The following is a 24,463-nucleotide window of genomic DNA, read 5'->3' as shown; positions in this document are numbered from 1 at the left end:
GAGCCCTCACTGCTGTGATTGGTCAGATGGTGCAGTCCTGTGTTATTACGTAGAGTTTGGCTCTGGATTGGTCTACCACTTACAGTTCATGTTGGAAACAAAAATGCCCATTGCCATGACAGAATATATCGATTGTACCTCACCAATTCAAGCCTGAGTCTGATGATGAAATGGTAGATTCAATTTTGATTGCAAACAGACTCTTTTTTTTTGATAGACAATAACATTATTTATCGTGTACTGTCGGCTTCACAACTTTGCAGATGGTTTATGTTCACATACAGCTAAATGACTGCATGAAAGGTAATATTCGAAAAGGCATAACAGGGGCACTTTAATAAATTATTAAATAAAATAACTCAAAAGCATGGCACCTTTCGCCCAAAAATTTAACCGGCAGAAACCAGTGAAAAAACGTAATTAAGATCAATGTGGTTACTGCATTTCTTCAAAAACTACAAACTGGTTCTCCATTCCCAATACTATGTGAGTTGAGTGGCTGAGGCACACAAGATGGCCTTTTGGCATCATGCTGCTAACTCGGTTTTTATAAGCGGTGCATGAGCTGTGTCACCATCACACATGCCATTTCCATGTAATCTCACCCTCTCAGTGCAGACTTACTGTGAAACTCCCTCAACTGTGACTCCATCGTGGCCCAAAGTATGTATTTCATGGCTGTGTCACATACTGGAACTCAGGCACAAGCTGCTTGATGGTAAAGCGATGTAATCATGTTTTTCTCCAATTCTGTGACTAAGTATGGACGCATTGGGCTGTCTGAAAATGTGTCTGGTGCATTTGACTAATTTGGACTTCGTTCTCCTGCTTTAGCTGGCATGTCTGGGAAAAACAACAACATTTGCAGCTGATTCATATAATAAAATCTAAAGGAGAGAGAGTAAACAAGAGGAAAGGATGCTACTGGTTTGGAGGTACATTTCCTGTCATTTGTCATGCACATATTTCACCCTCTGAGAGGAATGCTCTTAAATAGTCCAGACTTGAGTAAACCCTTCTCTTGTTTTAGCTGGCACATCTAAGAAAAACAACAACATTTGTGGGTACTTTCTCAGTAGGCAGTCTGAATGGAGAAAGTGTGACATTCTCAACATTTGCAACAGAGCAAGGTTAGACTCAACACCAACAGACTGTCTCTTCAAAACAGAGGAGCTAGAAATGCGTTCAGGATGTTCGAGGGGAAAGTACAAATGAAATTCAAGAGAAAACACGGGGGATTTGTCTGATTCCATTTCATGACCTTGATTTGAGGACAACATTCAGTTTAAAGGACTCTGAAGTTCAGGGAATGTTCTAGATTTAAGTATGAACTCTGTCGATTATCATAGAAAACGATTTTGATTCAACACTCAGTTTGTAAAAACAAAAAAAATTGTGGAAGTCTACAGATAGAGCCACTCTCAAGCCACCATACATTTTTTTTTTTTTAAACAAGCCATGTAACTTCTACATTATGTGCGCAAGGACACCAGAAAGATATGCAATATATGTGCCATGAAATTAATTCTTACCTGGAGTAAATTAAAAGCACATAACCAGTAGTGACACCATTAAAAGGGTGATTTACAAACTTTACAGCATAAAAAAAATTAAGAATAATAATAAAATAAATATATTAGAATTTAAAAAGTGCACTGACATTTGCCACATATGCTGTCCATAAAGTGTATGTTGCATTAAACTACAACAGATGATTACCACATATTTTTTAATTGCTTAAAAAAAAAAAAAAAACAGACTATTACATGCTCAGAAAGAAAAGATACAAATCTGTCACTGCAGTGGTACTCTAAAGTACATAAGGCACATATTTGTACTATTTTCCTATCCTAAATAGTACAAAGAGGTACTTTAAAGATGCATATTAGTGCTTTGAAAACAAATATTAGTACCTTATTTTCTGAGAGTGTATAGATAAAACTTAGAATACAGATTTTAGGTAAGGGAAAATGAATTGAAATAATCTGTTGAAAGCTGTATTTTAACCGTTTTTATTTTTCTCTGTCAAACCAAACCTCGTGTTCAGCTTCCTATGCAGACCTCACCGTGTGCCAGCTCTCCACACACAGTAGCTGCATTCACAAACCCACACAGAACCCACTTCAATTCCAGGAGTTATTTCACAGAGAATGAACCAACGGGTTGACCTCTGACAAAGTGTACTGGCCTACAGCAAACATACACACACATATACATATACATACATACACACACACACATACATATACACAATCTACATACCTACATACATATATATATATATATATATATATATACATATATATATATATATATATATATATATATATATATATATATATATATATATATATATATATATATATAGAAATAATAAATAAATAAATAATAGGGATGCATGATAATATCGGCACAACATCGGTATCGGCCGATAAAAGCTTAAAATGACCATTATCGGTATCGGCCGATATGAATATTTCTGCCGATAAGCCAAATCGATATTCTCCAAGTGAAATAATTGACCTGTTTTTTAGATGTGAATGTCTGTCTACATTTGTAAAATAATAAATTTATGGTAGAATCAGTACAGAAGAGATACATGGATTTCTCTTCAGTAAAATTAAAGTTTAAATATATCAGTATATATTTGTAAATATATCAGTATATATTTGTATATATATCAATATCGGTATCGGCATCTGCCAAAATTATTTAGAAAATATCGGCATATCGAATATCGGCCAAAATCCAATATCGTGCATCCCTAATAAATAAATAATGAAACTTTGTAAAAAGAGACACTGCTTTTGACAACATTAAAAAAATCTTACCAACTCAAATCTATTGAATGGTAGCCTATATATAACCTACACCTCATATGCATAAGATATATGTAAATTATGGGAACAAGAGACCTACTATATGTGAATAAAAACACTGTTGAACAGCATTTGTTTCAATGCAAAAATGCATCCAGTATGAACAGCCCTGTGGACCATCACCAATCTAGATTGATGCTATAATCCCTTGAAACCAGAATCCCCATCCAGCACCAGAGCAACAAAACAACCACACCTCAGACCTCGAAACCAGAGCAGAGTGATACAAACATTTCCACCCTTAAAGTCCCTACGGCATTCACATGTGCGCTGCTGTAGCATGCAAACAGTCTGAGTGTACCATTACAGAGAGCTGCTGAGAGCATGCGTGCCCTTGCAATTGTGGTCACCTCTGCCAAACGTGTAATGGTATATGTGTCCGATGAGTTGTGTTTCAAAGGCAGGGCATCACCTTGATGACAGCATCCGTCGACTGCTGATGAATGTCAATATAGCTGAGCTATTACGAACAGAAGATGATGATGACGAAAATGCAATGGTATATAAGCAGCTGAGAAAACACAGTTGAAAGCTGTGCTGTATTAATATAGAAATTAGATCTGCATTTGCAGAGGAAAATGGCTGTGCTTGCAAAGTAAAAAACAAACAAACAAAAAAAAAACAATTTAGACCATTGTCATGACACTTAGTATGTGTCTTTCTCTGTGAATGAGAATCAACTATTGAGCTATTAACACAAGTTTTCTGCACCGAGGATGTCAAAAGTACCAGTACTTTGTCAAATATAGAATTTTGCAATATCACAGTTGACTGACAGATGAAGTGATGCAAGGAAGATGGCATAAGTTCAAATTTTAGCACATCATCCTGGAAACTGTTGAATTTGAAACATATTTCTGGTTAAATGGATGAAATAAAAAGTCAGTGGTGACACGGTCAATATATTTTCACATTTAGCCCTTTTTTATTTTTTATCACAGGATTAAAGCTAAGTGAATTAGCAGCAGAATAGTTTCTATACAGTAATAAATGCTATTTCAATTAGCACTGCATTATTCATATACACTTTATTTATTACCTGAAGGTGACTTTAAAAACACACATAAAACATATTGTCAAAATAATGTCTTCACACTTCATCAGTCAAAATGTTTCTGCGTTTTATTCAGCTTATACAGCAATAGCTTGTTCCCATTTTGTTTTAACCATATTAGGGGTTTCCTGGCACGACATAAGTAATTACTTCTATGAGTCTGTTTTAGACTACATGACAACCTCAGGCTTCAAGTTTGAATGAAACTTAAATTGCATGAGAGTGTTGAGTGCTCACTGTTCACATCACCTCATTCTGGATATGAATAAAAATATCAGGTCATGAACAGACTATTCAGGCCAGGACCAGCAGACTGGAGGACAGCTTCATCCATCAGGTTGTCCGGAAGCTGAACTCCCGACTTTGACCCCCCCCCCCCCCCCCAAAATACTTTTTCCCCATGCACCACTGAATTCTGAACCTCAGTCACCCCAGCTCCCACTAACACACTGAGACCTGCACCAGACACTTTGTACAGCATTGGTCTGCTCACTACCACATTCAGCATGTATCTGACCTCATTCAACTACCTCTTCTGTCAGTTTAAATAAAGAACTGCTCTCTGAGATTTTTGACACTTTGATCATACTGAAAAAGCTCCTTTGCATTATAATCATTATATCTGCAAAGTTTACTTTACTGGTTTGCACACTATCTGCCATGTGCCTTGTGCTGCTTTACTTAGCTTTCTTTTTACATGACCTATTTGTATATTTGTATAGTTGTACTTTATATTTTATTTTCTGTATTTAATGTTGTACTGTAGTGTTATCTGTATACACCAAGGGTCTGAGAGTAACGCAATTTTAATTCTCTGTATGTATGTACCGTACATGTGAAAGAATTGACAAAGCAGACTTGACTTATTCAGTGTGAACACCCATTGAAGAATTAATTATAAATAAATTGAACTTAAATGGAGTCTGTAGGTTTTGTTTGAGCTGAATTAGTCATTCATTTTTGGAGTAAATAACCATAAAAAATGTAATGTTTGGGGCCCATGAAAGCACTGTAAGGCAAAAAGTATATAACCGATACGCTAATAGCTTACGCATGTTTATTTGGTCACAGATCAGAGCATAGTAGTGTGGCTGCTCTTCCAAAGTGCCTGATATAGGTCAAGGTCATTGTATTTAGCCCAGAAGCTCACAGGCTGCTTAGACAGGAGAAGAACGTGACGTTGTTACTGATGAATAAGAGCCACATGCTCCATGAGCAAGAAAAACAAGAAAAGACTCTACCTGACAGTTCATCGCCTGACAGAACCAGGCTGTCAGCTCTCTCACTGAGCCAAAGGAGGAGAGAAATGTCTCCTTTTGCCCTTCAGCCTGAAGAAAAACCACCCTTTCTGAAAGCACACAAGGAGACGGTTCCTAGCATTAGTGGCACTTCCTGTCACTGGGGTTGGAGAGCTGGGGGTAAAGCAAGGAGGAAAGATGCATAAGCACACCTGCACACACATGCATCATCACAAATACAAAACAGTCAATTGTTTTTCAAGAGGTAGAAGTCATGGAAATTAACATTATTAAATTTATTTTTCTGCTTTCATGTTTTGCTTCAAAATAATTCATTAGATGCTATGCGAGCAGGGAAAAAAAATCCTAAATTGGTCACCAGCATGTCTCGCTTTCTTTCTACCATACTTCTCCATATGGACATAATTTCTGAGCCAATCATTCAAGTCTGCAATTTTATTTAATCATTCATACTGAATCACAAATTGGTCTGAATGATTCACTAGCGAATCAGTCAGATTTAGACAAAGCAATTTTGCAATAAAAACAGTGAAAAAACAAAGAAACAAAACTAAGTGGGGAAAAAAAGGGGGCAAATTTGACCCTCAATTTGATTACACAATTACTCAACGTTGCAAAATTAGCAATAAATAAATGCTTTCTCTGTTTTCAGATAATACATGGCCAAATCCCCTCAACTTTGTTTTCCCAATATTTTACTAGGGGGTCAGGAATAGGGCATTTAATTATAGGATGAGGCATAGTGCAATATCATTCATATTTGTGTAGTGAAAAAGCCACTGGATTAGCAGTCATAACCGATTTACAATCATACCACACAGAGGGAGAGGAAGAAAGGGGCTGAGAGTATTTTCAATATCATAACAGTACACGAAAAAAGGCCATGTTTGTCCGTACAGCTGATGTGTATTCGGGATTTGGGATTTAGCTGCATAATTATCTACGAGTTAGTAATCCATCACTGACCAATCATCTGAGAGATGGGGCTTACAAAGGCCGGCTGTTACCCTACTTGTTTGGCCTTTTATGCAATAATTTGTACCTACTATGCAATCAGATTACTCTTAATCTAAATGACTTGCATCCTCGCTGGACAGATAATCTTTAAGCTTCATGTTCCAAGAATGAGTGAACATGGGACTCCACGTAAAATCAGCACGGCTGATGATAAATGTAATAATTTGAATGCATTTCATTCTTTACTTGGATTCATAAAATATCTTACAGTCGAAAAATCCCTCTAGGAGAATGATGCTGCCTGATGAAAAATCGAATTCATGTGAACAGCATCCTTAACTATAGTAAGAATCCAAGGAGGAAGAAAATGGAATCAGTTTGGTCCCTTCCCTTCAGCAGAAATGTAGAAATGAAATCATATCTCACGCTAAGATATAATCAGGAAGGGTGGTAAAGTAGGCTCAATTGCAATGGTTTCCTTTATAGGAGACGATTTATGAAAGATTAACCAGCAGCTTCTTACATCACATCCACTAATACCTGACAGTGAGAGAGAAGTGCTCCAGTGAGTCCAGTGAACTTCATTTATTTATATAGCACATTTAAATGCAACTTTATTGCCCAAAGTACTTCAGACAGAACAATAGAAAGACGGGGTGACAAGAATGTCAGACAGAACTATAGACAGTCTGACAAAGACAGGCAGGCAGAACTACAGACAGACAAAAAGACAGACGGGTAGACAGAACAAAAGCAAAATGAACGATTGACAGGCAGACAAAGAATGATGGAAAAACAGACAGAATGACAGACACACAGGCAGAACTGCAGAGAGATAGACAACAGGGTACACAGACAGACAGAAAGAATAACAGACAGACATAGATACTAGAGAGATAGGCTGAGAGACAGACAGACAGAAAGACAGACAGAAGGCACAGCTATATGAATATAGCCTAAAAACTATATCTAAGGCATTCAACAGCCCCCAAAAGGGTCAGGCACTGGTAAGTCATCTGCTATAATAATAAAAAAGAGTGATAATATAAAAGACGATTTATGTGCTGCTTGCAAAAAAAAATAAAAAAAATAATTTTATCAGACTGACTAACTTTTGATTGGCATTCAGCAGAGAACATGCTTTTTGCCACCTTATGGTGCAATTACAACATCTTCCAGCAGGGGCTAACTGGGTCATGTTAACCCCCAAACTTTGACCCCTTGATAGAATAGCAATAATTCTGCCTCCAGTGTGTGTATAAAGCTGCACTGAATGCTCTCTATTCAAAGAGCGGGTTATTGACCCATGCAGCAGTTCTGCTCCATCTGTAGCTTTAAGAGATATTCTGCGTAAGGTCTTCTGCTTTGTGCATTGGTTTCAGGCGCTGTGGGTATGAGTTACCTCTCTCACACTCTGGTGTCAATGTTGAAAGGATTAGAGGAGCCCTAATGTTTCCCATCTGTCACCGAGCCAAACCGTCCCTCGGCTCATCTGATCCGCAAGCTGCTTCTTTCCTCAAAATCACATTTAACAAATGACTCCTCACTCTTTGATTAAAGTCTAGATCCTGTTTTAATCCGCAATCCATATATTCTAAATCTAGTACATTATGTCAATATTTACCCAACTTTTAGGTCTGTTATCTTCTCTTTTTTTTTTTTTTTACATTTTCTGGGGCACATACACATACGACCTGTGCAGACCAATAAAAAGACCCAAAAGCTCTTCCAAAAACTACGTAGGCAGCATTTTAAGGGATTATGGGCACACACGTAACATGATTATGCTGCCTTGTAAGATATCTTCATTTGGATTCATTCTAAGACAGCATGTGTCTAAGGCGCTAGGATTTGATGTGGAAAATGAGGACAGAATCTCAGAATCAGTTATAAAAATAGAATTGACACTATAACAGGCAATGTGACAAAAACTGAATGAAAATCAAAAGCAGGCTTATACAACAAACTAAATTCTAATACAGACTAGGGTCTATGATTGTTAAAAGCACAAAAAGACAGATTGAATATGAAGTCTGCATGTTCTGCATGTCTCAGTGTGAATGAGCAGCACAGTTTTGTCTTCTGCACATACTCATGGTGTTTTCAGATTCTGCATCTCAATATATGAGGAATCTCCACATTAACTGAAAGTTCAGTTTTATAACAATTACAATTTTATTTGACAAAAATATTGTCATAGCATAAACACAGAAACTCAACTTCACAACAACCTGATAAAATACATTTTTGGTTAAACTTAAAGAAATTGTAATGGAAATATATTTCTATTGTACAGCAGAATTTTCAAATATAATTAAAACTTTATTATTTAAAGAATATTAAACAATTTGTCTTCCATTCTAATTTTAACAGGAAATATATATTGTCAAAAATAAAACTGCTAAAGTTTTAAATTAATTACATTTTAAAAGATTCAACCCCCCACATCCCCCCTCCATCTTTAATGTTTGACTGCCACTGATAATAAATTTGTAAAATTGTTCTTCACAGAGAAGGCAATCCTACAATGCATTATAAGCTTTAAAACAAGATTTATAAAAAGACACATAAAAAATGTTGATTCTAAATATATTGATTAATTCAGACATAATATATAATATTATAGACCATATACACAAATATATGTGAACAAAATATATACCATATAAAAATAAAATAAAATACAAATAAAAAAATCCAAAAGTGGGTTATTGCAGTGTTGCCATAGAAGAACCATTTTGGGTTCTCCAAAGAACCTTGTATGGAACCTTCCTTAAAATAACCCTTTTTTTTTTCTTAATGTAAAGAATATTTTATCTAAATAATGCTGTAAAGAAGCTTTGGCGACTATAAAGAATATTTTGTGCAATGGGGATGTCAAATGGATGTCTTCATATAACCACAGACAGATTCCAATAAAGAGCCTTTATATTTAAGAGTGTTGGCAGCAAGGCAGCTAGTCTGTCTGATGCTGGATCCTCTCTGATTGAGTTACATGCATGCCATTATCTGGGATTAGGTACACGGTGATATTCCAACATGAGCTACACTCATGACTTAAATCATTAATGCACATGTTGAAATATAAATACAGAAGAAGGGCTTTTATCAGATTTTTTGCAGGGTTACATTTAACCTGAGGCAATGTTAAATAAACCACTACAGTCGGGGCAGCTGTTACAGTTCAGTTCCTCTCTAAGGTCCATTACTCAGACCTGGTTTTAACCGTGGGAGGAAGGTTCCATCCCACTAACCACAGCTGATTGACAGGAAATCTAAAGAACCTAGAAGTCTATGTAAGGACAGACACCTCGTGCCAGTAGCCAATCAAAAGAAGATCAGCGAAAGCCCAGTTGAGCCAAGAGCTTTAAGAGGCAGTGGCTGCACACAAACGGAGTAGAGTTGAACTGAATTAGTGGATGCAGACTCAGCACTTACCTAAACTGCTATTTTAAACGTTAGAAGATAAAGAATCTAAATTTGATTTCAAACTGTACTAATATGTTGAAGTGAATTTAAACAGACATGTGAGGAGCAGTGAATGCGGTGTAGGGACCCTGTGAATCAGAACACAGCCAAACCGTAGCACTCAGCATTTGTCACCCGTTATGAAGCTCAAAGCGGTTTCTGGCCACTCTGTCCTCGCTTCCAGACTAGGGCTGTAGGAGCTACTGATGTAAGCTTTTTTGACATCAGGGTTACATCCTAGATATTGGGAAAACATAAAAAGATGACGACTTCATAAGCACTGACATCATTAGCACTGACTTCAACAGTTTAAGTGCGGTATAAACTGTTTGAATAAATTCAGCTACTGTCAGTCAAAGAGGTACGGTTATGAGTGTTAATTGATTTCTGCGTGCACCACAGTATAAACTGCACCTCATTTTGCTGATGCAGAGTAACAGTTTTAGGTCTGTTGCTGAAGAGATTCTAATTGGATTCCACAGAGGGATTGTTTGAAATTGCTGACTCCTTTGCCTTTAGTTTTGAACTTTCCAATATATATTTTTTTATTTTTATGATAGAGGGGAAAAAAATGGGGACAATAAGTCCACAAAAAGCACACTCATAAATCATACAGTCAACAATGTTTGAAACTAATTTATTGATGCATGTGATACCAAATAAATCTCATTACAAAACTTGCACTGTTTTATTTAAATTGATTATCTTAAAGGGATAGTTCACCCAAAAATAAAAATTCTGTCATCATTTATGCATATTGTTCCAAACCTGTATGAGTTGCTTTCTTGTTGAACATAAAAGAAGATATATTTTGAAGATTGCTGGCAATCACACAGTTGGTGGTTCCCATTGCCTTCCATAGTATGGAAATAAATACTATGGAACCACCAACATAAAAAAACAACTCATATAGGTTTGAAATGACATGAGGGTGAGTAAATGAGTTTTCATCATTTTCATGACAGAATCCCTTTAACTAAAACAACTCTCATTTTTGGGTGATCTCATGAACCCCATGAATACTTTTCAGCATCTCCTTGACCTGGCTTTTACACGGTTCACAATCCAATCAGTGTCCTCACATAACATCTCGCTTGCACTTTTTTTTTTTTTTATCACATGACAAGACACATAACTGTATATTTTGCGGCATCCATAGGACTTTCGAAGACACAATAGAAATGATCTGTTATGCATCTGCCATGTAAAATCTGTCATGTCAATTCACATACGTGTTGTGCAGTATTTCTCTTTGGGAAATGTAATGTAGTCTCAGTCCCTGTGCTGCTTTCTCTCACGGCACCCATCGCATCCGTCCCTTGTCATCGGCTGCAGTGTGATTTCTCACAGCTAAAATTACAAATATAAACGCACGTGACAGACTGGGGTTTTAACAAGTGGGAACTGGCCAACTTAGCATCAGCTCAACGGGATCCCTGCAGTAGCTCAGAATTTGACTCTTGAATGCAAGAACTAAATAAAATGGATAACGAATCAATGAAGCTTAATGAATTTTAAAAGTAAGATGAGCACACATGGAGAAAATCAACAAGACATTTACTTCTGGAACTATATTGTTGTTGACTTCCCAATTGTGCCATCCCAATTATTTGATAAGTCTCTCAAAATATCCCCAGTCCTGTCAGAAAAGAAAAAAAAAAAGATACAGTAAGAGTGATTCATTACGCCCTTCCAAAGAGGAATATTTCCTCTCTCCCTCTTTCACCTTCCATCTTCATCCCTCCTGCTAATTACGAGAACTAGCTGACCTTCCCAATATCCTAGTTTCCCAGCTACGTTATCATTCGTTAAACTCCGCAGAGATGCAGGAGATGTGGAGGCAATTTATTTCTGCCCCATTCCATACCCAGCAGGCCCCTCCTGGGCTTTTCCGTCAGTAAAAATAAATGTAAGGTCAAAGGAGCTACGCACACAATAACGAAGGTATGCGTACATGCGTGTGTGTATATTGACAGTAATATACATGCTAATTCAGGTCACGTCACAATTGCGTGTCACTCCACAGCAGTCGTGGCCTTAACAGCAAAAGAGGTTTTATATCATTTAGCTGGTAACAGACTCTCACTAGAATCATGCTACAATGAAAAACGGCTATTAAACCAACTCAGACATGTGTTAATAATAATTACTGGAGTGTGGCGAGATGATGGCATGTACTACATGACAGTAGAAATGTGACAGATTCATGGAATAACGTCAAACAGTGGAGTCAGATGTGTCTCAAAAAACTTTGGGTTCAAAAAAATGAGCATTGGGTTATCCTTAAGATTTTATAAAGAGACATCTATTATGGTAGTAAGAATGTGAAACCAAAAAGGCCACAAAAATACACTATAAATATATTGAAATGTAAGGAGCCGATTAATGGTTTGAGTTTGTACTAGATTAACCTAAATAATTTTCCTAACATATGAAATCATAACTAGCTCACTTGTGCAGAACGTACTGCCTTTTTGGCTCGTGGATCACTTTCACGCATGATGGTGAGCTCCATAAATCACAGCAGACAGAATGGGACTAATTACCAGTCACCTATACAGGCATCTCACAGCTGCAGGGGGGACAAGCTATACCACAAAAGCAGCCTTTATGGTGGAATGACAGCAAGGCTTTTGTGCAACACACGGAAAAGATATCCAACCACAATAGAGTCAGTGTCTGGAGGAAAACAAAACACACATTAAAAAAAAAAAAAACGGTGCAAACAATAACATTCATGTGGAGTATGAAACAAATTACTGAGAATGGCCCATGCGAGTTTACTGTAAATAATGCACAACGTATGGTCTGCAACTAATACTTGGGAAATATTAAGAAAATGTTTTCTGGAATTGTACGTGGGTGAGCTCTGAAACTCGGTTTCTAGTGAACATCATGACAACATGCTAACTAGGCCTATACGTCATTCACTTAATGAGAACATGTTGCCATTTGCAACCTGTTCTGTCTACATAATATGATGTATTTCAGAGAAAAAAAACAGGATAATCAATACAAAAATATTTTTGTTGTTTTTGAAAGAAGTCTAACCAAGGCTGCATTTATGTGATCAAAACATACTGCAGTAATGCAGTAATATTTTGAAATATAATTGCATTTTAAAAGAACTCCTTACCATTTAAAGATGTTTCTAAAATGTAATTTATTCCTGTGATGCAAGGCTGAATTTTCAGCAGTCATTACTCTAGTCTTCATTGTCACATGATTATTCTAATATGCTGGTTTGCTGTTGAAGAAACATTTCTTATTATTACCAGTGTTGAGAACAATTGTGCTGTTTCTTTCAGTGGAAACTTTTTTGTGAATAAAAAAAAAATGTAAAAGAACAGTATTTAATTTGAAACTAAATTTTTTTTTGTAACATTATAAATATCTTTACTGTCATTTTTGATCAATTTAATGTGTCCTGGCTATGTCTATGTATGTATATATATTTATATATATATATATATATATATATATATCGTAGAAGATAAAATAGGATGAAAAACAAACACTTATTTTAAGAAATTTGAATTATGCCCAATAAAATGAAAAATTAATAGGGTCAAGTTTAGTTAATTTTAAAAACTCATAAGATCTGAGCAAATCACACAAATGACCTATTTTGGATTCAAAACGGCAAGGTTCACCAAAAGGTGACAAGTTTGCGTCCCTGCTGCAGACACATATCACACTACAAGTTGACACATGCTGTTCAGTCCTCTTCAGGAAGCTCAATTCCTGCTGAAAACCTGTGAGTTACACATTAAAAATCTCATGCTATCACCAAAATCTCCAGAGAATCAACTTTCCTTTTTAAATAGATGACAGTGTAGGAAGTAACATCATATTAAACCAACCAATGACAGACAGAAGGAGCATTCGGGAAAACTGCTTGAAAACAAACCTTATTTTTTCCCCAATTCTATGTAATGTTTCTAGTGGCGCAGAACTGACACACTTCACCTTTAAGGAAATCTATGACATTGTTGAGATATTCTTATTGACCTTGAATAAAACCAAAGGGCTGCGGTGTTTCATTTGAAGATATCATTGAAATTGGCAAGATGTTCTTGTAAACCTTGTTTAACCATTAGTGGAGGTGAGGAGGTTAAATACTGTATTTTCTCTCTGGATCTGTGATTAACACAGATATTAAACAGCAGCAAAGAGATGCTGTAACGCTGCCGTGCAGAAAGGGAACTCATTGATTGTTCTCTCTACAAGTACTACTCCACACTTATTGAGCAAGCAAGTGCACATCACCAGCTCCTATATTTCTAAAGGAGACAGCAGGTATAATAACAGCCCTGTGAACATTTGAGAGCTCTGGGTTACAATTTTGTGCAGAGCTGTGGTACAATCTCAAAGTTGAATTAGACAGATCTCTTTACTTTCAAAAAAATGCATAGATCAGAGTTCCAGAATACAATATTTCAGACATATTTAATGCTCTAGAAACTCCTCCAAGAGGATGTGGGGGGGGAAAATGAAATGGAGAAGGAAAGAAGCAGGGAAGGAAGGGGGAAAATAAGCATGTGCACTGTTCTATTCTGTGCCTGCAGACACTTACTTATTGTCACTGTTGGTACATTTATCTTCAGAATGCATAGAACAAAGGTGGACTAACGGGTTTATGTAAAGAGGTTTTTGGCATGACGCAACACTGCTGAACAAATTAGTCTTGATGAGGAAAGCACTTAAGTGCTCTATTAATTATGTACAGGTAGACCACACTTCAGGGAGAATATGTGAGAAGCCACACCTTCTGCCTTATGTTCACATTACACAGAAAGAACGAGTAAGAAAGAGGGAGAGAGCACGCAACAACCCCACACAGAAACTGACATAAAAGGTCACATTTTCAAAGCCTCTGGCTGCATTAATCTAAGATAATTTTGTTTAAATAATGCATGAATAAAAGACTTTCTAACGAGCATGCATCATATTCAGCTGTTCATTTAGGGCATTTCTAATATATTTTCAGCTATTTAAATAAATAAATGAACAAATGTTGTTTGAACACACAAAGACCAGAGCTTAAAGTCAGCATAAAGACCTTTAGTTTGAATATATTATGCGGCCTTCTGTAGAATTACAAATATGAGAGGATTATTTAGTCCAAGGACAAATGCAAAAACATGCCATCAAACTGTGAAAGACACTCAATCCAGAATAACTGGCGTACATGCATTTCCATTTCTGACACTATCCTTATTCGCATCTTCTATTTGCCCAAAACAAAAATACATTAAAACAGCTGTAGTTAATATACAGGAATGAGGATGTCTGATGCTGAACAACACCAAACTAATGGATATATACTGACAAAATATCATATATTTAATAATAAATTTATAAATATTGTTTATTAATATTTATTAATAATATTTTTGTATTTTTTATTATAATTAACTAAATGTTTTTCTCAAACAATAAAAGATGCGGATCAGTTTGATTCGTGGACGAATCCTTTACAGTACATTGGATTTATCAATAGGCGATTCATTGAGAAGATCCGATTCAAACGAATCATTTATTCATTAATCGGAAATTGTAGCTACTTCTCAAATGACAAGGAAGCAATTCAACATTATCAGTGAATAACAACTTAAAATGTTTCTCCAGGAGACTATAATTTCTTACCAAAACCTGGAACATAGAACACGAGTCATATGGATAACATTAAAGTAACGTTATATCCTTCAACAAAAGAAAATTAATTTTCAAATGTATGATGAGGAGTAAATCATGACAGTCTTTTGTTTTATAAGTTAACTTGCCCTTTAAATCTTATAAACAACATATACAGGTATAGATGTTATACAGAGAAACTGTCTCAAAACATTATTCGCTACCAGCGTAAACTTCTTAGTTTGATTTCTTGCAGTAACCAGCGCGTCAGATGAGATACAACGCCTGTGACGTCTTGATTGACAACTGCGTTGATGCTGAATTAGAAAGCGGCACGAACAGGTAACGTTAAGGTGAAAGTGTTTGCCAAAGTCGTTTATGAAATATGCGCTCTGGTTACCCAGAGACTCCAAAAACGTTGGAGAAAGACGAGATTTCTATCTAAAACATAAATAAATCACACACAGGAGATGGGATATCAAATACTGGCTTGATGCTTCAAGTTGCTGTCTTTCTCTCACTAAAATTAAGTTGTGGTAGACTGAGCGGTGGTCAATATTAAAGCTGTCAAAAGCAGCTTTAATATTGTGCACAGGAATTCTCCTGAGGTTCACTTACCTGAACAGCCGGTGTTTGCCGGTAAAGTTGAACAGACTCGGCGTCACTCTGTGTTGCAGGTTGCACGGCGCACACGGACTGTGAGGCGACGCGCGCGTCCAGACTCGAGTCTACACGAATCCTACTACGGCGATGGCTACTGGAGTATTATTCATGACACAAGCCTTCGCCATTGGCAGGTTACTAAACAACGTCAGCCTAACTAATTAATATTCACCACTAATATTTCGCCATTGGAGGGTTAACTAGAACGTCAGGGTGGTGTCATTAATATATACGAAGTGATCCTTCGCTATTGGATGGCAGGCACACGAGGTCAGCACGGGGTGAGTAATATACATAAACTAAAACTTCGCCATAGTATTTATACAGAATTCGTATTTTTTTTTTTAGAAATCGTCATGTATGCTCATCCCGAGAACTCAGGGGCAGCGCTACCCGATAGCACATACTGTATGCCCTACTTTCACTGTCTGTAGGCTACACTGCCTTCCTCTTAATATGGGAAGCAATCATTTTGCACTTGTATGGCAATACTTAAAAAAAAACAAAAAAAAAACTTTATATTGGAATGTTGCTATGCCTTTACGATTTAATACCATCCAAACAAAGTGTAATATAAAGTGATCAAAGAAAATAACAAATAGCATACAACTAAAGTCTTAAAAAGAATAAATACATAAATACACTACACATTTTGTGAACTGATTTCTCCCTCTCTCTCTTTCTACGGAAGGACAATTGGTAATGTTATCATGGGCCCATCCATAACACTTGTCCTGGTTACATGAATTTAAGCAATGGTCCTGGGTGTGATATATGAAAATTCTGATTTAAAATAAGAATTTATCAAAATGTTGCTCCATGTTACAGGATGGAAAGATCTGGACAGAGGAACCATTTCTGAACATTTGAAACTCATTCTCTAATGAAACCAATGGCTCAAATTCTTTAAGGGGCTCTGAGTCAAGTTGGACTTCAGTAAACAAGGTTTGAACGAAGTTTGAGGTGTCTGCTGTGGCGAGATGGTCTACCAGAATGTATAGAGTAATAGTGATCTACAAAAAAAAATATTTTAGAATTTAAAAACGGTATGAGGAAGCACCCACACTGCACTCCACCCGTTCATGCACTTCTTGTGTTGACGGTGGGCAGAGCTTTCCTTCATAGAGATATTTTCTGTCCAGTACTGCCCATTCTCACACTGACAGCATGAATATGAAATACTCGGGCCACATTTTTTAGCGGGATGTGTGTAGCAGCAGGGGGTATATGAGAGTGGTAGGTGCAAATTAATTTTTCCATTAATAATCCTAAATAAAAATGTGCATGCACAGACATTAAAGGAATAGATCAGCCAAGAATGAAAATTGCTGTCAATTTACTCACCCTCAGGCCATCAAATATGTAGATTAGGTTCAGGTTTTCAAAAGATTTGGAGAAATTCGACATGGACCAATGGATCCTCTGGAGTGAATGGGTGCCATCAGAATGAACAGCTGATAAAAACATCACAATAATCCACACCACTCCAGTCTATCAGTTACCAACCTGTGAAGGGAAAAGCTGTGTTTGTAAGAAACAAATCCATCAAGAGGTTTTAACTTTTAGCCAACATATTTGTTCAGAACTCTCTTGGACTGTTTTACTTGTAAATAGTGCTTGAACTGGACATATTGATCTCCTGATGCAGACAAGATGACTAACTAGAGAAAATATTATAGACAGGACTCGCATATTAGCCTGAAGCAGTGGTTAGAAGTTAAAAAGCTTCTGGACAGATGGACTGGAGTCGTGGATTATTGTGATGTTTTTATCAACTGTTTGGACTCTTATTCTGACGGCACCCATTCAATGCAGAGGATCCAGCAAGTGAGCAGGTGAAATAATGCTAAATTGATCTGTTCTTTCTGTTACACCAATAAAGCAGAAACTCATCTACTGTACATCTTAGATGGCCTGAGGGTTTTTGAGTGAACTATTCCATTAATAGACATGGATGCATGAATCTTAAGTACATTGGATGTTGGTGTCAAGTCTATCTCGTGACTTAAACTAGAAGAAGATCAGATGCATCTATGCACAAAAACCAAACGTTCTGCAATAAAGACCACATGGAGCAAAGTGAATCTTGAGTCAGGTGTGCAAACTGGCAGTTAGCTGTGAATGGAAGGGGTCTGCTTACAAAATGTCTTGTGATACCAAAGTGTAAAATTCCTGCAGAGATGCTGGTGACGAAGAAGGAGCTTTTCCAGAAGTGACTCTGACAGTGTGGTGTCGAAGGAGTTGGAAATAACCGGCCTATCTACTGCTCCACCGATAATGAAACAGGCAAGCTTTTCCCTCCAGAGCACTCTTCCACTTCTCTTGTAAACTCTGATACGGTCAAGAGCCTATCTCATGCAGAAACTGATGATAAAAAATACTTTTAAGAGCATAAACAAGAAAGTCATTAGTTATAATGGGGGTGTAAATATATATAGTGTATATGGGTAAAAGCAAAAGTAACCTGAAATCGTTTTTGTATCATACAGCAATCCTGGGATCCTTCCTCTATGAAATGACTGGCAGCTCTCTATTGATGACCTTTCATTCATATGCGTTTCGTTGCTTTACAATCCCAGTGGGCTTGTCCTGCATCCCATTAACATCGGCTACAATGAAAAGGGCTGGCTCTATATCAGGCTAGTCTAGGCTCAGTTACCCCTGAAGGTCACGGAAGATGTGAATCCTATAAAGCAGCACAGCTGAAATCAGTGAAAGCAGAGTAGCTTCTCGTCTAATGCCCACGTGTTGTTTGAAACACTGCAATGAATTTTCAGTGCATCTGAAATGAGATGTGACAGAATTCACATGTGGTGCATTACGAGGCACAACACTGAACAGATTGTGTACCACAGAAATGTTACTTGATTAAGCTCTAACACTGACATGAGCTATGAACCGAGAGAGAAAAGCTATCGAAACATAAAACCCTGATTTTTCATTTGTCATTTTATCTGTAAAATGAAAATCAGCTAGGGCTAGGTAAAACATAAAAATAATCTTGATATTCTTGAACACCATCATTAAATTGCCAAAATATATATTAATATTTAAAAGCAATATTCTATTTCTAGAAACATTTCCAAGTCATTCTGCAAATTGAATCATTTTGAATCGATTCATGAAAACTGACAAAAGAATCAACCTTGGAAATACCATATTTGTTTAAAGATGCCCCCCTCCCCACCTCCAAACTTTTGAACGGAAGTTTATATATTTTATATTGCTAGCAAAATCATCACAATTCATCTTTAATATATCCCTAACTAGTTTGAATCAACTGCGGCTTTAATAATCACAGTAAACCTTTTAGATTTATAGCAAATGTCATCTTTAATCTTGCTTTTCCCAATTACTTCCAAAACAACAGCAAAGATACTTTTTGGGCAAGTATACATAAAATACAAAATGTCCCCGACAATATGAACACAGCTTTGTTTAACCGCGAAAATAGTTTCAATATCACCTCACACCGCATCACGGTACATTTCCAATGAGTCCTTTCAACAACTGCTCAAAAATCATTATGTTTTACTGTATAACAACACAGAAGCTAAGCAAAAGCACAAGGGTGAAAACCACAGTGAACGAGGAACGGTACGATATCATGATCTTATTCCGTCTTCCTTCAGGCGGCTATCTGTATCTCCTCGGTGAGCTATCCCTGCTCCTCTCGTCTTTTCTCCTGGACTCTTTGTATCGGTCAGAATGCCTGTTCTCTTTATCCACCCTCTCCAAGCCGTTCTTGTACGAGCCCCTGGAGTCGGTCTCTTTGCGGCTCCTCTCTCGTGACTTTGACCTGTCCCGGCTCCGTCTCGGAGGCTCCTTCTCTCTGCTTCTGCGTCTATCTTTGTCCTTGTCCGCTCGGGAGTTTTTGCCGTCGTCCTTATGCTTGCGTGAATCTGGCTGTCGGTCTTCGTGCTCCGGAGCGAGTTGCTGCTCTTTATGTCCTCTCCCGCGCTCAGGTTCTCCACGCTGTCGAGCAGGGGGCGATTCGTCCTCGTGTCCCTGGCGGCGAGAATCTCTCTGGTGCTTGTCGGATCCGCGGCGGTCTTCGTTGCTGTCGTCTTGCCGCCGGTTCTCATGTCTCTTGCTGGGACGCTCCTCCAGAGGAGATCGCTGGTTTGCTGACTTGCTGGACCTCTTCTTTTCCTTGTTCTTGTCCTTCTTCTTGCTCGAGGCCTTCTTACGCCTCGAGTCTGAGTCTGTGAAGAAAAAGAAGAATTTTGTATGTATTTGGAGGAACCAAACATAATTCTGGTTCTGATTGAACTATTCAATTATACCTTAGAAGCCATTCACAAAGAACTCATCTTTCCATTCTAATGCACTAGTTTTATATTGGTTTTCTATGTAAACATACACTAGACATGTATAACCAATGCGCTCACATCTTGCACTTTTTCGGTGTCTTGCACATGAGTGCCGCTTGCATAAAATGCTGTGTCAAGTTAAACAAAATTCAACTTTTACATGCAGCAGTACTCATCAATGTTTGTTCCAATCACAAGACCCCAGAGGTGAGGCTTTTGTTTATAGTAGCAAGCTGGCATGGCAATCGCCCCTTTGCAAAAACCTGCCCACCTTAGTTACTGTTGCTATGTCCGACAAGCCATGCCCTTCTCACGCTACACATTCTCACGTAATAAAAAATACATCATGGAGACAAAGAGGAAACTAACAACACCCCAACAGACAAGACAGAGCAGGTTACTTTAGGAATGAAACAAGGTCTCAGCTTTCAAATTTTAAGGAATTCAATACCATTTTGTGGTATATTGCCTTAATAGTCTAAGCAGCACAGGTGAACCGTTAGTTTTTTCGTAACTACTTAAAGATTGACTTAAAGATTGAACATCAGAGAGTATTTTATTTCAACCGCAGAAAGACGTCAATACAGACTTCTTCAAGTTTTAGTCCACTGAAGTTAATCTACTCTCCAGTCTTGACTTGTTGAGATGAAAATGTATTAGTGACAGATCTTTTCCTCAATATTTTCCATTTCTAATTCCACTTTCGCGATTTCACACTAGTCTTAAAAGTTGCGATACATCTTAAATAGCAACAGACATTTTCTTCCATATCTGATTACACGTTTGTGATTACACACTAGGGCTGCACAATTACTAACATTTCTTATCGCGATTACAATTACGGATGCCACAATTACGTAATCGTTCAAAGTGGCAATTAATCGTTCAAAGTCCACTTATGTTATTCTGCACGCTTAAGATGTGTTTTTTTTCCTTTCTATGTTATCTTAAGGGTTTTTCTTACTATTACTATATCTTTACCAAGTCTGATTCCACTTTTGCATTTACGCACTGGCCTTAAAGTTATGATGTAACAATAAACAGATCTTTTCTCACATATTCTTCCATATGTAATTCCAACTTTACATTTATACACTGGCCTTTAAGTTGCAATGTAACCAAAAGCAATATTTTTTTTATTTATTCTACCATATCCGACGCCACTTTTGTGATCACTCACTTAAAATTGTGATAGGCCTATATATTCTTGAATAGAGACATCTTTAACTGATCAACTCAGAGTCATTTTATGTGAGATCTGCTGAACCTACATCACTCAATCTGGCCTATTTCACTGAGCCCAGTAGGATCAATCCACTAACTTCTTTACACCTATAAAAAAAATTAGCAGTGTCAAATATGTTTGCACATACACACGTATGAGGAAACTGCTAGAGAACAGGAAGTATGTCTTCCTTGAAAAGCAGCAATAAACATCAATTAACAATCATTAAACGGTAGCAGAGGAGATGAGAGGGCTGACATCACATCTCTTCTAAAAATGTAACTTCATTAACAGCCTTGAGAACAAATTACTGCACTTGAATGGCTGCGGCTCACAGACTCTGTCAGAATCTGCCTGTTCTCAAATCTAATTATAATCACTTTTTACACAGTGCTGAAACCACAGAAAGTGTCTATTTGCATACAGATTGGGAGGGGAAGTGTTTATAACGGTGTTTGTCATCACGCCGTAATTCAAAACAAGCTATTTATGAGCAATTTCTGGCTGGGATGGAGATATTTCTGCCCTGGAACTTCGATCTATTAAACAAAACAAGGTTTTGCCGTGTTGATCAATCAATCTATGATTTTCATGTTATATAGACATGTTATATAAAACAAATATTTTAAAATTTAGTAAAACAAAAAAAGCCTAAATAAAATTAATTGTTGTTTCCAGGCCTGGAAACTTTATTTTTAGAGAGCAAAATAATAGATAAAATTATTACAGAGATCCTTAATAGCTGAAACTCAAAGTAAATTCTTGACCACAGAATTTGAAAGCAAGTTTTGGCCAAATTTAAGAATTTATGTGATGAGATCTCCAAAGTGGACACTCCATCCTGAAGTGCAGGCCGATGAGTGATCAGAGCTCAGGAAGGGAGGGGGAAAACACTCCATAACAAGCAGAATAATTATGGAAGAAAAACAAACACAAACACAAAACAGATCTCACGTCAAGTCCAGACATGAATGGCATTAATAATTAGGCAAAGGGCCAATGGCCACACTTTCTTTCAGACTTAATGAGGTTTTAAAGTTATGATGGAACCCAGGCTTGCTTCTGTGCTCTTGTTCAACAACAGTTTAGTCTACAACACAGACACAATGTAACATCAACAATCCAAATCTTTCCATTCAATCTAAACCATAAAAATGGGACATTTAGTTTTGGTTATGTCAACAAAACAATGAGCAGATTAAAGTAATGTTCAAGTTGGGAATAAAGTAGGGCTGCATGATGTAACAAAATAAAATCCATATCACAACATTGCTTAGGGTGAGAGTGAAGGATGTAATTTAAATCCAAGATATAAACTGTTGGTTTCATTGCAACTGAAACATCGTATTATGAGCTGCTTGCGTGTAAATGAACACAGTGCTGTGTTTTAAAGGATATACACGCTTGATGGTTGAAGAAATTAATATGTGAATGTTAATATTATCATTTTACAGTGCGCTATAAAGTTATATATATTTTTTTTATATATTTATTATTCACTTTATGGTTATTGAAAGAGGTTTGGGCTGGTTCATATAAAAGTGAAACCCCAAGTGTCTATACCAGCATTATTCAAGTCTTTTATACTCGAAGATAAAAGGAGGTCTTACATGTTTGGAACAGCATAAGGGTGAGTTATTAATGACATAATTTTCATTTTTGGGCGAACTTACCCTTTATGAATGATTCATTCTTTCCACATTCACAGAAAAGTCCTGTAAAATTTTCATACCACAATACGACAGAACTAAAAAAATTTCTTCATTCTAAAGAAACATTTAACTAGTTTAATCTACTCTGGATCTGATTCCTGATAATTCAGATGGTTTCTCTACCTGAGGAGCTGTCACTGCTGGAGGAGGAGTCTGAGTCGCTGGACGAATCCGAGTCACTGTCACTGCTGTCGCTGTCAGATGAGGAATCAGAAGATGAAGAGTCTGAGGAAGAGGAGGAAGAATCCGTTGACTCCACTTCCTGATTCTGGGTCATGATCATCTTAGGAGCATTCTTCAGATGTTCTCTTAACTCATCCCTGGAAAAAAAATAAAGTACAGTAAGCATTTGTTCTCAATAATAGGAGCCTTCCCAAAAGAAGAGATTTCACAGGTACGTACGTAAGTCCTCCGAGGCCAATTGATGTGAAGAAATTAATGGCAAATCTAGTGTTCCTTGGGTTGTCACGTGGGAAAAGACCCTCGAAGAAAGACTGAAGAGTCCTGATGAATGAACAAACCATATGGTCCATTTATTAATTATTGATTAACTGTATTCAATGCAAACACAAAGGAAAGCACTTACATGTCCTTCAGTCTCTCATTCAGTTTTGGCAAACCCATATAAGCACAAAGTTCCTGGAACAAAATCTTCACAAAGATTCGACTGGAGGACGTAGTTGTGTCTTCACTCATTCTAACGCATTCAAGGACCTGAGAGAAAGAGCAAAAAACAACAACACTATTTTACTACATCAGGAAACCAATAATGTGTCTGGCCATATTGATTGTTGTCTAAAATGTAATTACAGCTTGCGGGATGCATTCGTTTATTAGCCATGTCTAAATGCTGATGTGCCGAACATAAAGAAAGTAGTAATAAAAGTTACTCACACTCCATGGAATGGAGTCTGTGTAGAGGAGATGAGCAAACATTCGAGAAACGTTTCGCAATTTGTTGGTTTCAAGCCGATGGATGGTTTCATACTGCTCCTGGAAGATGGCTTCAAAACTCTCCATATATTCTTTCTTCAGCAGGCAAAACCTCTACATATAGGTGAAAATATCAGATACAAATAGTGCAGACGAGGAGCTTGTCTCTTTAAATAATCATAAATTTAGAGGGAAAAAATAATGCCGCCTTGTGTCATGTTGCAATCTATAAATACTTTAATCAAATAATTTTATAAACCATGAATAATTTATTTAAACAAAAGTAAATGAATATATAATATTCTGATAACATAAAAAAGATAAATAAAATAATGAATAATAAATACAAAATTTACTTAGTAA

General features: G+C 37.0%; 2 protein-coding genes across 4 annotated transcripts in view; both read right to left on the bottom strand.

The window, feature by feature from the left end:
• znf385b (zinc finger protein 385B) overlaps window positions 1-16,192 on the bottom strand; it is a 123,991-nt gene extending 107,799 nt beyond the window's left edge. Inside the window, exons 1-2 of one of the 3 annotated variants that reach the window (XM_026271291.1) lie at window positions 15,873-16,192; window positions 5,175-5,281 (exon numbers count right to left, since the gene is read on the bottom strand). The gene's annotated coding sequence lies outside the window, so the exon portion shown is untranslated. The remainder of the gene's footprint in view (window positions 1-5,174; window positions 5,282-15,872) is intronic. The other 2 variants (XM_026271290.1, XM_026271295.1) reach the window with 2 other exon arrangements.
• Window positions 16,193-19,224: 3,032 nt separating this feature from the next.
• Window positions 19,225-24,463, bottom strand: part of cwc22 (CWC22 spliceosome associated protein homolog) — a 37,594-nt gene continuing 32,355 nt past the window's right edge. The window contains exons 17-21 of the mRNA XM_026271288.1: window positions 24,062-24,214; window positions 23,754-23,881; window positions 23,570-23,671; window positions 23,291-23,487; window positions 19,225-20,122 (exon numbers count right to left, since the gene is read on the bottom strand). Of these exons, the coding sequence (XP_026127073.1) occupies window positions 19,554-20,122; window positions 23,291-23,487; window positions 23,570-23,671; window positions 23,754-23,881; window positions 24,062-24,214 (1,149 nt within the window). The 3' untranslated portion in view covers window positions 19,225-19,553. The remainder of the gene's footprint in view (window positions 20,123-23,290; window positions 23,488-23,569; window positions 23,672-23,753; window positions 23,882-24,061; window positions 24,215-24,463) is intronic.

Source organism: Carassius auratus, chromosome 9 (genome assembly GCF_003368295.1).
Source record: "Carassius auratus strain Wakin chromosome 9, ASM336829v1, whole genome shotgun sequence".
Lineage (NCBI taxonomy): Eukaryota > Metazoa > Chordata > Actinopteri > Cypriniformes > Cyprinidae > Carassius > Carassius auratus.
This window is presented reverse-complemented; position numbering and strand designations above follow the sequence as displayed.